The sequence below is a fragment of the Pollicipes pollicipes genome, unplaced genomic scaffold (assembly GCF_011947565.3).
Source record: "Pollicipes pollicipes isolate AB1234 unplaced genomic scaffold, Ppol_2.1 Scaffold_7258;HRSCAF=8750_pilon_pilon_pilon, whole genome shotgun sequence".
NCBI classification, from domain to species: domain Eukaryota; kingdom Metazoa; phylum Arthropoda; class Thecostraca; order Pollicipedomorpha; family Pollicipedidae; genus Pollicipes; species Pollicipes pollicipes.
Window position 1 is genome coordinate 148,936 of NW_023597053.1, and position 15,248 is coordinate 164,183.

General features: G+C 48.2%; 1 protein-coding gene across 1 annotated transcript; it reads right to left on the reverse strand.

Annotated features, from left to right (window-relative positions):
- Positions 1-5,820: 5,820 nt before the first annotated feature.
- Positions 5,821-7,188, reverse strand: LOC119111028 (membrane-bound alkaline phosphatase-like). Its single transcript, XM_037234853.1, has one exon. The coding sequence runs from the start codon at positions 7,186-7,188 to the stop codon at positions 5,821-5,823; it is 1,368 nt and encodes a 455-aa protein (XP_037090748.1).
- Between the last annotated feature and the right edge of the window lie 8,060 nt (positions 7,189-15,248).

A 15,248-nucleotide genomic window follows, 5' to 3' on the forward strand; every position in this document is an offset into this window, starting at 1 on the left:
GTAACGTACGTTCGTCACCTAATTTATGGACGGCCACAAACGCATGCCCTTACGATGCAGTTTGTGTTGTTTTTTTAATGATTTATTTCCATAATAATTACTTCTAACCGTTCTAAACCAAAATGTGGCCCATGAAGTACGATATGCATTGCTCATTATCTGATTTGCGCGTCAAGCAGGTTGTCAAAATGCGTTAGAAATCCTGTTTCCATGAATTGGAAAATGCATAACAGATTTCACCAGGTCACATTGCTTACTTTTATGCGAGGCTTATCCCTGCTGGTGCGAATTGAGTGCCGTTATTTTAGGTGAAACGAGGTGACTTGGTATCTCACGTCCACATATCATTGGTTTGCGCATTTTGCGGAGAGTAGGGCACCCCACCGCATATATTTAGAGAGAGAGAGAGGAAGAGAGAGAGGGAGAGAGAGAGGGAGAGAGAAAGAGAGGGAGAGAGAAAAAGGGGAAGATAGAGAGAAAGAAGGAGAGAGAGAGAGGGGGGGGGGGAGAAAGAGAGAGAGAGAAAAAAATCTGCAAACTCTTTGGGCAACTTGCAAAATTTCGAGGGTATTTTCAAAGGAGATATTTATAGTCTACACGCTACGAGAACGGCTACAACTTCAGTGACGCTCAAGGGAGGGAATGGTGAGTATGTGATCAGGTTAGTGTTTTTATTCGCATTAACCCCTATGCAGGCCAATAAATACGGACCATGCAAAATTTCAGTAGACCAGTGAATATCAGGTATGCTTAAACAGGCGGCGTCGCAATGACCTGTACCAAAATTCTTCCAGCTACAGCGCAATAGTATTTCTGAGGATTTTTAGTTGACTGCTCCTCATGCCCAAAGGGTGAAATCCTGCATACGCCACCGCCTAAACCCTTCCTTTCTGTAAGTATTGAGTTGCACTGTTCTAAAGAAAAAACATTCAATGCAATGGATGGTTTTGAAGTGAGACACTAGCAAAATAAGACACTTTCTGCTTTTAATTCTGCGCTATATTTCAGTTTTGCATTCCATTCATTCGTTCGACTTTCACCTCAAACTCGAAACTCTAGGCTTCTTTATTTTACTAGTATTTTTTCGAACCATCAAAGAAAGACGTATTATTCAGACTTATTTATCGTCGCACTTGATAATTTCCTCATAATTCTCATCATAATTAAACCGAGAATTATTCCCTCCTTTATCAGGTAGCCAAGCACCCATAGTTTTTTGGGGGGGCACAGATCTTTGGACACGACGACGAACTCTGCCCTAACCACGAGGCCAAGACGCTCCGCTAAGATCAGCAATCTCCAGGACGACACGTCGACTGGCTCACTGGACCACTCTTGACCGAACACTGCTCATCACCAGACTGCTACCTACCGCCTCAGTTCTCGTCGAAAAATGACCTACGCAGCACCTGGATCAGCAATGGGGATCCTTCGCTCCGGCTTTAGTCCGACATGGTAATCAAGCGGCGTGTTTGGTAAGGGCATAATGGAATGAATCCTTGAATAGGAAATGTGACGAAAAATAGCTGCCTTAATCACACACATTTAACTGTATTCGGCCACCTGTCAGAGGACAGACCATTGACTCACGGTGTGTTTTCGCTCACAACAGACAGAGCAAAGCTTCTCCGTGGTGAGGTGACGCGCCGCAACCCGGCGGCGACGGGAAAGGTCAGCAAAGCTTCCCTCGAACCGGCTAGATCCAAATCTACTGCCCATACCATGGTTCCCAAATAAAAATAGCCGCACAAATCTAGGCTTATGCCTAGTGGTCTTCAACGAACGCAGCTCCTCAACGACTGCTGCACTCACAAACCTGTTCCAGAACTTATGAACTGCGTGCTTTTGTCGCCCACATCGGCTAGAAGGGACAACCCGAAATGTTACAATTCCTTCCGCATTCACAACTGCTTCGTTTATAGTTGCGACTCATAATGATGGTCAAAGTGCATCATTCATGCTTGCTGCGTCTATTGGAAATGTAATTGTTAGCTAGGCTGAACGCTTGATCTTCACGTAAGCAAATGACTGAGGGTTGCGCATAATGCATGGAGTTGATCTCACGTTCCCACCGTTTGGGTTGTGTTAGTCCTCACAAAATTGAATTTTTCTGGGATGGAAAGGATTCCTGTGGCTGCGTGTGTGTGTGTGTGTGTGTGTGTGTGTGTGTGTGTGTGTGTGTGTGTGTGTGTGTGTGTGTGTGTGTGTGTGTGTGTGTGTGTGTGTGTGTGTGTGTGTGTGTGTGTGTGTGTGTGTGTGTGTGCATGCGCGTGCGTGTGCGTGTGCGTGTGTGTGTGTGTGTGTGGTAGCTAAACCCGTTGCACATGCCAGCAGACATGTATCATTAAATTTATGAGACGTGAGCATGAACCGGAGGCGGAACAGGTGAAAGAACAAGTTCCAAGTCTACCCCCTACGTTTCACCCGTTTCGGTACGTCCCTTGAGCATTGAGTCCGAGCTCAGGTCCATGCGATTTGGCTGCACGAGAAACCCCAGTTGAGTCCTTTGCTTTATCTGACCTTGGGCCATTGTCCAGTCCAAATCTGTTTGTTCCGGCTCCTCGCTTTTCCTCATCCGAACATTGACTTTCTAATATTCTTTAATGGTTTAATGACAACATTTTTCAAGTCTGTCCATGGTATTCAGCAAGTGGGAATGAGCTCCACTGAATGCTGTGCGCCTGAGCAGAGGCATGGTCCTTTTTTGGTCTTGGCCAGACCCCAGGTGTCATTTGTTCAGCCGAGTCCTATTCACCCTCACCTGAGGTTGATAAAAGTCTGAATTCGTGTCTTCTGTTTTTTCAATTCCTGATTTCAAATAAAAAACATTGAATCTTAGCCTCATAGGACGTGGCAGTTCTGATCTGTGATCCATTTACCTGCGAATTAAATCGAATCATTTGCGTCTGAGTCCGTGGTACCCGTAAGTCCGGAACTGATTCCGAGCCTGACCGGCGCTGCTCATCCTAGTCCCTATTCCACTCGACAGCAGCAGCTCCATTTATATGGAATCAGATATTTGGTTTGACTAAGTTGACTGGCATTTCGAATGTACTTCTAGATAAACGCTAAATCTTGACTTGAAACAGATAAGGTTGGCGGAGACAGTACATTCATTTTAAGCAATAGTTGCCTCTTGAAGACTCTGCTGTGGGAAGTGTCATCGTATTTGCTGTTAGCAGCCAGTGAGGTCGTGGCTCGGCGCAAGGTGCTTACTTTCACATTAGGTCCATCGTGATGTATGGCGTTTATGGGAACATCTTGAACTATGACAATATTTGTGTAGCGGTAAACATCTTCAAATTAAGAGGAACGGTCCGTCCCTGCCCTCTCTAGGAGCTGATACATACGTCGTCAATCATTCCTGGTTCATACAGCACTTAAGGGCATGCATCGTAATTATGTAGCAGGTGTGTTGCGAGAATTGCTAGGCATTGACATGCAAGCTGTTTGATCGAACGGTCTTTCCTGCTACGTTGTAACTCTACCACGATTTCACCTCCTGTCTGTCATTAAAGGAAGTGTTTTGCATTTGAAGATATTGAAGCAGGCATCAGGTATGATGGAATTAACTCACTTATTGGTATACTTTATTTACTTCATTTACTCACTTATCGGTATATTTTAAGTGGACAAGCCTGCTTTAAACAACAGTCTGTCTATTTAGTAAATATGTTCCTCAGTGCGTCATTGTTTGCGTCATAGAACGTTTGTATGACGTCGAGGTACAGTTTAACTGACCACGCGGAAATGCCACCTTAGTACTCTTATTTGTAGTTCTTTAAACTCTTCGAGATATGGCAGTGGCAGTGCTGGAACTGAGCACTTAGTCAAATATCGTCATGCACTCGTGCTTTGACCCTTCCTCGTGGTGGCCTTGCATATTTACCCGTGAGTTTAATATGCTTGCTTTTGTTCACACGCCTAGTTGCGACATTATTTTTACGTGAATCGATTGCAAGGTTTATTTCTGTTATAACTAGCAAGTTCAGAAATCCACTCCATTTCTGATATTATGTAACACAAAACAAAATTTTTATCAAAGATCGCATGGCCTGCTCATCATTGTTTGGGAGCCAATAAATGGCGCTTTTTGGAAATGGTGCTCAGCGGTGCTCGGAAACCGGGCTTGCACGGCTGGGCGTCAATATTCTTCTGGTGGGCTTGAACGGCTGGGCGTCAATATTCTTCTGGTGGGCTTGAACGGCTGGGCGTCAATATTCTTCCCGTGGGCTTGAACGTCACGTGGCCTATGGAGTAGCAGGATTTGAATGAGGCTTTTATGGCATCATGCATGCCTGAATCGTCTAGATAAATTGCCCGTATCTTCGCGGGCGTATAGCTAAGAAGTTGAGGGTTGTAGATCTTAAGGACAAGGCTGTAAATTGCACCACATTATCTCAAAAATGGATATATCAGCTCAAAAACCCAAACAAATGTGGAATTCTCTCATTAACATACAAAGGATATGACAAGATCACGACAAACCACAGCCTAATGACGCTAAACTTTATCTAAAAATATCGTTTAAGTTCAGTGAGAGTCAGCCACGAGCTGCGAGTCAGAATTATGGCAATGATTTCGTCAAAACTCGGGCCCTAGGAACGCCCTGAGCCAAAAGTTCGTATCTGGCCATTTTTAGATAAGGTTTTGCACCATGAGGCTGTGGTTTATCATAACTCAGTTTTGTCCGTTTCATTGTGAGTCTCAAACCAACATTCCGTCATATAACATGAAAAGGGTAAAATTTCCAAACAGCGAAGGACAAGGAGAAAAGAGATCCAGACCGGGTCCAGCTCTGGACAGCCCCGCGTCGCAGCGATACCAAGTTTACAGGTCATGGCTGAGAACAAACCGGACAAACGTTCTGGCAAAAGTGTGCGTCGATTTGGGACATTTTCAGGGTTTACATCACATCTCATAAATAATGCCAGGCAGAGACGCGAAAAGAACCTTACGGTGCAAGCAATTGTTTCGACTGTAACTCACTAACGAATCTCCGCGCTGCCGGTTCAGCGGACCTTCGCCAGTTAATTTTCAAGAACGGTAGACTTTCCGCTGCACTGGTGTAACCTCTCGGTGCTTGTCGTCAAAGGTATCTGGCACCACTAGCGTCCTACTCCCATGGCATGTTGTGGTTAAGTATCCGGTATTTGTACTTGCCCGTGTGTTTATATAATCATGGAGGCTACTACGTTCACACTAATCTGATGGCGCCCCATGTGGTTGCACCGAGAACTGGGGTTGCTTTCATGACCGAGGAACCGGCTCTGCTCGTTCATCGGCCCTCCATTAAGCGCGATAGACAGTGTCCACCTCTTTGAACATGTCGGACGGTGGTGCAGCCGACTCCAGCTGGCGACTCGCCAAACTTGTATCGAGTGGCTCGGCGCGGCCCAGGAATGCATGTGTTTATTCAAAGAAGGACAGTCAATCAGCCGTGCACAGCGGACGTTGCATAATCACCAGCCAGCCGTGTATGTTTGGACAGGACACGTGGATGGCCATGGACAGCGTTGTGTTTACTTCTTGTCGCAGACGGTGGCGTAGTCGCCCTGGCAGAGGGCGTAGTTGATGACGTGATGGATCACGTTCTCCTCCAGGCTGCCGCGCAGCAGGTGGGCGCCGGGGCCACGTGCGAAGATGCCGACATCCTCACCGCCGTGCGTCTCCTTAGGCAGGTAGATGCCGGCCACCTGCTTGTAGTGCGGGTCGCGCCACTCGGCCTCCGGCGACATGTCGGCGAGGCGAGCCCGCTTGGCCTCGAACTCGGACCAGTCTTCGGAGCCACCCGGACCGTTAGCGTACTGCATGATCGGGTTATGGCAGCTTGGGCGGCGGGCCGCCCTTCTGCATGCCGCCAGCCAGGAAGGAGGCAGGGCCGAACATGTCCAGGCCGCGCTCCGGGTAGCCGTTGATGGAGAAGGTGTGGGAGTGGTCGGAAGAGACGACGATCAGGGTATCCGTCTCGTCGGTGTTGTCCATGACGTACTGGACGACCTCCTCCAGCTCCACAGTCTCGTCGATGGCCGTGTAGGCGTTGCCATAGTGGTGGCCGTGGTCAATCTTGGCGCCCTCAACGAACATGACGAAGCCGTTGGGTCCGCGCTTCAGGATCTCCAAAGCCTTCTTCACCATCTCGGTCAGGTTGACATCGTCAGCGGTCTGGAAGGCGCGGTACTGCATGTGGCTGCGGCTGAACAGACCCAGCACGTAGTCAGCGGAGGCAGCGTCGAAGCTGTTCAGCTCAGCCTTGGTGCTGATGTAGGCGTGGCTGCGTCCCAGGGACTCCTGCTTGTCCTTCCACTCCTGGATCAGGTCGCGGCCGTCCAGGCGGGAGCCACCCTCGACCTCCTTGGGCGTGAACTTGCCCCAGCCGCCGCCGAAGGCAACGTTGATGTCAATACCCTCACGCTCGACGAACTGGGTGGACAGATCCTTCATGACGTTCTTGCATGAGTCCTTGACGGGGCCGGTCATCCATTCCATGGCGGCGAAGTCGGCGTCCGACTCCCAAGTACGGTAGGCGGTATGACCGAAGGTGGCGGCAGGAGAGGCGTGTGTGATACGGGCGGTGGACACCAGACCGACCCACTTACCGGCCTCCACTCCGTAGCGGAGGATCGACTTCGGCGAAGAAGCCTCGTTGACGGCGTCGCAGTTCCAGATGAGGACAGAGCAGTCGACACCGACCGTGAGGAAGTTGCCCTTGGCGCCGGTCAGGTAGGCGGTGGCGGTGGAGGCGGAGTCGGCCGTCCAGCGGTCGCAGTTGTAGGTTTTGGACAGGCCCAGGTAAGGGAAGGTCTCCCAGGAGAGCATGGTGTGCTCGGGCACGTCGGCGCCGTGCTGCAGGCCCTTGCGCTTCCTGGCGGCGGCCAGTGTGGGGATCGACATGCCGTCACCGATGAAGAGCACGGCGTTCTTGGCCTGGTAGTCGTACACGGGGTCGGCCAGCTTGGTGCGCAGGATGTCCTGGGCGATGTCTTTCCAGAAGGTCTGGTCCAGCACCTGTCCGGAGCGGGAGAGCGTGGTGGCGCGGCCGGCACCCAGGCCGGCCTTCTCCTGCACCTCCTGGTAGGTGGGCGCCCACATCTCGTGCATCTCCAGCTCGTCCTGGTCCTCGACGCGGGAATCAAGCGGCACGGCGGCGGCCAGCGCCACCAGACAGGCGGCCACAAACAGCTTCATGGCGACGGCGGGAGGACTCAGCGATCTGATGCCGCTGGGCGCTGCGACTGTGGTGAGAGGATGGGGCTGGACGCTTTATACCAGGCCGCCGTGATCGTCTGCACTTGTGGGCAGGGGGTAATGCCACATGATTGCGGCGTCGGCTCAGTGATAATTGTTCGGTAGGACCCGTGTCACCAACACTTGAAGCCAATTCGGTGTGGTGGCCCACGCTCTGATAATAATTTCTGAACGACCATGCTTGTGCTGAGTTCTTCAAGCACGGCACAACTATGAGGTCACACCAATCGAGGGGATTTCTTTACCACCCCTGACGTAGTGGACATGACTTATTTCAGCGGTGTCATGGTCTACGTCGTATTGTGAGGACACAATTCGTCCCCGTTGCAAGTGCAGAATAGTTTTTAGATGGTTTTAGGCGTTTTTTTTAACACGACTAGTGTTCGTAGATCTGCCAGGATGCCCGCCCTTCCTGCTGGCGGTATCTTTCTGTAGTCAGTGTGAACCTGAGGTGTCGCGTCTGTTTATTTTAGCCAGCACGTAGGTCAGAATCCGGTGTAGAACTGACCAAAACATAGTTTGTGCTATGCTCTTGTGGGCCTAACTTTTGACTGGTTATAACTGTGGCTTGCTGCTGCGGTATGATATCGTTTCGCTGCCGTTTCGGTCAGGCGAAGGACGACCTTCCATGGGAAGAAAAGCTTACTTCATGTGCCACGCGAAGAAAAGCTTACTTAAGCGCGTTGCATAACGGGCCGTGGAACCTTCCAACATCAATAACCTGATCTGTTTCAGCCAGTTAAACAATCCGACAAGATGGCTCAGTACCCGGTGGCGGTGGATAGGTTAGCTTGACATGAGCAACGCTCCGCGGCTGTTCGCCCCAAGGACCGCTGTTCGGATCTGATGATGACCCAATAGCCGGCGGCAGTGGATAGGTTAGCTTGGCATGAGCAACGCTCCGCGGCTGCTTGCCCCAAGGACCGCTGTGTTCGGATGTGATGCGTGGGTTCGCTACACGGAGTCTGCAAGGCCTCAGGAGCGGCGGCTATATTTGGCATGGCCAGTCGGCAGCACCGATGGCGGCTGTGGCCCCGGCTTACACGGCACGGTCGCGTGCTAACGGTCGCGAGACGGGCCGGAAGATGTCCACTTCCGGGGCAAAGACCTGTCCGCCGATGCACCCGGTCCAAAAACGGATGATAGGTGTAACCGGTGTGGGCGAAGGTTACGGCGCCGGTTTGTCAGCCAGTGGCAGCGAGCCAGATGTCGTCAGGTCTCTCGGTGGTCGGTGGCGGGGTCAATAACATGGCCACCTCCCCCACCCAACGGCTCATGGTTTTCACCGCGGGGCTGGAGTGTTTCACCGGGGTGCTGGAGAGTGGCCTAGCCGTTAATAACAAGCTGTAGCGCCCCGTTATCAGTCAGTTAGAGATGGTGGAGTCTGCTAAATATCGGCGATTCTTTTAAATTGCATTGCATCTGCGTGCATAATTGCGCACCTGGTCACACTTCCCAAGGAATGGCAAAAGTGATCGCACTCTGCACTATCTGTACACAGCTCATAGGTCATATACGTGCATCAAATTCTGTTCGGAAGTAGGCTGTGTGAGCAGCGTCTTGTAAACGTGATGTAATATCCATCAAGTCCTAAAGACGCTGAATCGCGCGCGCGCGCCCAGTGTGTTTACAACTGAAGCTTTCTTACGTCCTGTGGTCTGCAGTGGGCCGGGCCGCCGCCTGCCCCCGCTGACTCCAGTCTGCGGAAGCTCCCCTCTGGAAGCCGCGGTACGGGGGCCGCCGCCCGCCCCCGCTGACTCCAGTCTGCCGGAGCTCCCCTCTGGAAGCCGCAGTACGGGGGCCGCCGTTCGCCCCCGCTGACTCCAGTCTGCGGGAGCTCGCTCCTGGAAGCCGCGGTACGGGGGCCGCCGCTCGCCCCCGCTGACTCCAGTCTGCCGGAGCTCGCCCCTGGAAGCCGCGGTACGGGGGCCGCCGCCCGCCCCCGCTGACTCCAGCCGCGTCGCGGGCTGTGACCGTCCGATTGCTGCCGGGCGCCGCACCAGACCGGTTTGTTGTTGTCTCGCTCCGCGGCCACTCACACGGCCCGCCACGTGAGCGGCGCTGAACGTTCCTGACCTCCGCCGCGGTGGTGCTCCCCCACTTAGAGCCCGCCTCCGGTGGTCGGAGGCCAGTCCGCCAACGAAGGGTTCTGTGTCGGTGACTGAAAATGTCCGCGCGACGTGGATGTTGAAGGTTGTAGTAGAAGTACGCCGTGGAGTTAAGCGTGTTATGCTCGTATGGCAAAAAAAAAAATCGCGATGCAGGGTTACGTAGAATGCATGTGTGATCAGGTAGGTTCCTAGTACCGTGCGCTTTGCACGTTTGTGGTACAGAACGGATGACGTGGGGCTTATTGTGCTTGCAGCGTAGATTGCTTTGAAAGAGTCGATGAGACCTTGTGAATCGGTGGTGATGTTGCGACTTCGGTCACGCTTGAAAAGTTGGCATAATATTAGGATTTACGCGCACTCGAAACAGTGGACGGCGCACCAATATCTTTGATTTCGTTCAAACTCTAGGATGACTTACAACTGGGGCCCAGTAATATCCCGATAAAATTATAAATTACAAATGGACACTTCAGCTATTACCGTGTATGGAAAACATTAAAATCATTGGAGCCGTAGTGTGATCTACAGGTAGGTCATGGTCACACGCTGGTAGTATTTGGAGTCCCATACATAATGCGTTCTTATCGCTTACCTAAAATTCGAATCGTCATAAATTCCAATATCAAAAAGTATGCGGTGTTTTGGCATCTTGTCAAATCAGACCCGGCTGATAAATGACATTTTACCCATCAATTTCAGTTCGTTTCTTCAAATAACCGATCCCTGTTGTCGATTGGTGCCAAGGCTTCTGGTTTCAGTGAAACTGTTGTGTGGTGTACAAAGTGAGAACCTGCTCTCAAAACTTAGCATCGCGCACATCATGCTGTGACGATATCTCTGTCCGTGAATCCAAATCACCATGTTTTCGCTGCATGTCAGAAAGTGTTGTTTTGTAATGAATTGTTCCATACGAAAACAACAGCTATAAACGGCAATTTACATAGCACGTCCGGCTATCATGATCGATTATAGCTATGTTTCAGTTACCGGCCATCAGGTATTGATGGAGCCGACATCCCCGATTTGAATTCTGCGGGTTGACGCCCAATGGTGGCACTGGGATAAATCCCAGTGCACGGTTCAACCATTCATAGTATGGTGAAGATGGAACGGCGCAACACCAAAGCCTTGAATGTTATGGGATTGTATCAAAAGCAATGCAGTAATTGCCCATCCTCCTGGTGTGCAAAAATAATACATTTCTCTGATGGCTGCGTGGGACAATATAGAAGAATAATCTTTATTAACGTGCGCCGGGGTTACTGATTGACTGTGACGCGCCCGGATGAGCGGGGTCGGTTTGAGCAGCTTTATCTTAAAGCTTAGAGGGCTTAAAAAACAGCTCACGGGGTGGGAAGGGCTCTTTGTAAGCTCATTTGCACCAAATTTGGATATCCCCAGTTTATAATTGTCCGGTCAAGTGAGATCAAACAAAGACAAAGTCCATATCGGTGTCCAAAGTGCCCTCATACCACCTCACGCAACCATGTTCAACCTAGCCACCTCTAAAAATAAAAATGCCACTGATTTTCATATCAGGTCAATGACCCATTTGAACTTCGGAAGGTAAAAATGACCTAATACCATCGAAACTATATGTACATTTGATGTGAAATCGGCGCCAGGAGCCACCAGACGCAAAACACTATTCAGAGTAAAATATTGATCGACGTCATTTTAGGTCAGTGACCTACACAGACTTTCATGAAGTCGGTGTAAGGAGTCTTTTGACGTTCCTGTGATCCAGGAATTCCAAATAAGCGTCCATTACCACTCCGTAAAGTAACTTGTGCAGTAATAGATTGGTCTGGTGTTGACCATGGTTTGCCTTCATTCCTGCCTCATGGTCAAAGAAATTAATCGTAATTGCAATTGTTTATTAACCGAAGAAGCAATCCCAAAGTTGCATGATTTCGTCTAGCGCTCCGCTGTCACTTGATTTAAAACGATTCCCTGGGAACTGCCTTCGCCGACAACAACGACCTGACCTTGGCCTGTTGTAGGTATATCTTATTTGCATATCAAAAGATCGGCTAAAACCCCCTTGGAGGGGGGAAGTAAAGTGGGCCCCCGCCCGAATGTGTGTGTGTTAACCTCGTCATTTCACAGGTTTTTTGACGCTTGTTAAGTTGAATTTTTGTGCGCATGTCATGGCAAAACGACCCGTGACGGTATTGAGGGGAGAAGGGGGACGGTGAAGAGCGTCGCGGCCCGAGAGAGCCTACGACAGTGCCGTTACGAGTCACATTTTCCGAGCCAAGGGCATGTGCGAATCATGCATACAGCAAAGACCACCGGTATATGGATCCTTTTCATCGAAGAGCCAGGGGTCGCGGCACTGACCACAAGAGTCGCTGCACGATTCGCTACCGTCAAAACAATGTCGGCACTCAAGAACATCACCGGTTTATGTCAAATGAAGCAGGGTAACTGATCAATGACCATGCATTAACTGTCTAGCGAGCACGGGCGAGTCGTTCGGGTGCTTCGGAAGAATAGTGTTTAAACAGTGACCTGTTTAAACAGTGAAATTATTCATTTTTACATGTGTGTATGGGATATCCACGGGCAGTTCGTGATGCCTGGTATAGATATTATTTGCCGTTTGCCAATAAATGTAGAGGAAGTACGGTGACTTCTGTCCAAGCTCGTTGGGTTTATTTACCTGCATTAACATCATCACTTGTTGCTAGCATTTGATAGGTTTTACAATCTGATGATGTGCATATATGTACATATATATATATATATATATATATATATATATATGTACATTTGTATATGTATATATGCGATGCTATCTTCATACATGTATGTATACATGTATGCATGTATGTATGTGCACTTGTATATGTATATATGCGATATATATATATATATATATATATATATATATATATATATATGTGTGTGTGTGTGTGTGTGTGTGTACTTTGGAAGCAGTCTATTCTTTAAGCACACTTTGTCAAAAATTGCAACGGAATTAACATTGTTCATCTTTTTTTATGTGTTCTCAATAGATATGATGACAACTTTGGCTTCTTCTCAATGTTCGCTTAAAATGACATCAAAGCTCATGATGCAAAGAAGATATAGATTGACTCATCGCATGGCGTATTATTAGTTATCTTCTAAACATTGAATGCATTAGTGATATTCGATTGATCAATTTGATCAATTGAATCGAAATCGAGTTTGATTTTGATTGATCAGTTGAAATCAAATGGTGATCGATCGGTGTTGCTACCAAATGGAGCGCATCACCGGTGAGTATAACTCAGGATACTTTTATGGCAATGTTGAAACTCACTCACTCAACCGGGCACTCTATTGAGGCGTATAATTCATAAATTCCTTGACCATCCTATGATCTTGCCAAAAAGTCACAAGGTTACTGAGCCCTTATGTTTAATCCGCGTGTTCCTTAAAGTTTTTCTCCGAGTTCGTCGATTGACTAAAAACAAGAATAAGACTAGGCATGGTAACATCCCTGGATATCAGTAGTCTTCTCATAGATGTCCCTGTCGAACGGACTGTCGACGTACTAGCCCGGTACGCTTACCATCGTGAACTGCCCGCACCAGACAGTCCTGAACACATCATGCATGCAATCTCGAGATTGTGCACCACCAAGTCACCCTTCCGACGTCCTGAAGCGAAGCTGTTTTACCAAACAGATGGCATTGCAATAGACTCACCACTGGATGTCCTGTTTGCCCAAGCCTTTATGTCCTCGGCTGAGCAAGAAGCTCTTGCGGATACGTCATCAAACCTCATATGTATGTGCGATATGTTGATGACATTTTAGGGACATAAAGGTCTTACCGTTCTGAACACATGAAATCCAGCCTAGAATCTGTATCATGCCTAAATTTTACCACCCAGGAGAGTTTTCGGGAAAAGGACATGTTTTTTGGATGCATCAATCAACGCTCGAGACAAGACCTTTGCAACCAGCGTCCACTGAAAGCTTACTGCCGCCGCCAAATGTCTGAACGGAGAGAGCATGTGTCCCGACGGGTACAAAACCAGTGTTATGCGGGCTTACATCCACCGTGCCCTTAAGCATTGCTCGTCATGGCCCCTTGTACAACAGGAGTTTAGGCGTGTTAGTAAAGTCTAGCCAACGACGATTACGACTTGCGCACTGCGGAAGACTAGATCAACCGGACCAATGCACAGTACCTGGAGTCAAAGCAAAAACAGAAAATCAGAATGCGTACCACATATTGTCGAAAAACATGACTTCTGGTTGTAAAGCTGACGAAAAGGCTCTGCTAAACATTGCCCATCACAATAGCCGAACAAAGGATCCTAATGACACCTTCAAACTTAACATCTATCACCAGAGTTCAACTAAATCCTTCTGGATTATGCAAAATGACCCTGATAATCGTCAACCCATCTACCCATAAAACGGCGGCCACACACATACAAGGAGACCCAACACAAACCCGCCAGACACGCCAAATGCCAAACAACACAAAAGTCGTAGCACGCTCCGCACAGAGACGAGCTTTCATCGCTCTAGGAGCAATACACATCCGCTAATGGGACCCCGTCATTAACAAACAAATGCACCCGGAACCCTCTATCTGCACTAAGGGCCGCCGTTAGGAAGTAGAGTGCAGGACATTGAGTGTTTTACGTTTCGCGGATGAACATTGTTGCCTGTTAATGAGTTTGTGTAATGCGTACATGTTTATGCCTGAATTGTGATACGTACGCAGTATGTTTGTGCTATACCGGTGTCACAAAAAAACGATGTATTTAGACATGAGATCATGAGTTTTAGAATAGTTCCGAGAGGACTTGAGTTTAAAAACAATTATATCGACTTTGTCTAAAACCGTCACTCCAGAAAATGCCCAATGTAGGATGACAAGTTGAGAACATAACTAGCACCAGGTCATGTAACATGTTAATCCATATCCTCTTTACATAATAAGCCTTGGTGCCATCTTAAACGAACAGAGAGAAGAGGCGAAAGCTTTCATCGGGTTTATTGGGAAAACATAAGAAAATGTTATGAATGCTGATTGTGCTGTGTTGCTTTTTTGGCACAACATACATGTATATATATATATATATATATATATATATATATATACACATGACAATATATATGCATGCATATATGTATTTATGTGTATATATATATATATATATATATATATATATATATATATACATACATACATATATATGTTGACATCCTAACGTCCTAACACAGAATCAGCTCTGGTCAGCATACTGGTCACGACTATATATATATATATATAGTCGTGACCGGTAGACTAACCAGGGCTGATTCTGTGTTAGGCGCATTGAACACACCAAATATACCCGAGTACCAGCTGGTAAATAAATCTGAGCAATTAACAATGCATTAGAACCGCTTGCCAGAAGACAGACGTCCCAATTCGGCGGCGACCCAATGCCAAGATGAATTAAAAGGACGATGTCTTGAGCCACGGGAAGTTGTGTTAGCCATCCGCACCCTGAGCCTTTGTCTTTTGGCGCAACAATAGTCAAAATATATTATCCGCAGAATGGCCAAGCCCGAGACGGATATTATGCGATGTTGAAACGATGGCTTTTGTCTGGGGTCACGATGTCTCTTTTCCAAATTGGTTCAGTTGATTTTTTCAGTTATATTGAACAAACCTCAGCAGTGTCGAAAAATTCCTTAGTGGGATTGCGTATATAGCTATGGGTGCAACAGCGCTAAAAGCCTATAATTGTCAACTTTAGTTATGAAACATCCTTGGGACATCACTCGTGACCCATAAGTCAGGGGGCATTGACATTGTGTCAGTTTGGGTCTACGCATCAGATCACCTCTGGTATCAATTTTCAGTAAAATCTGAGTCAAAACCGTGATAAATC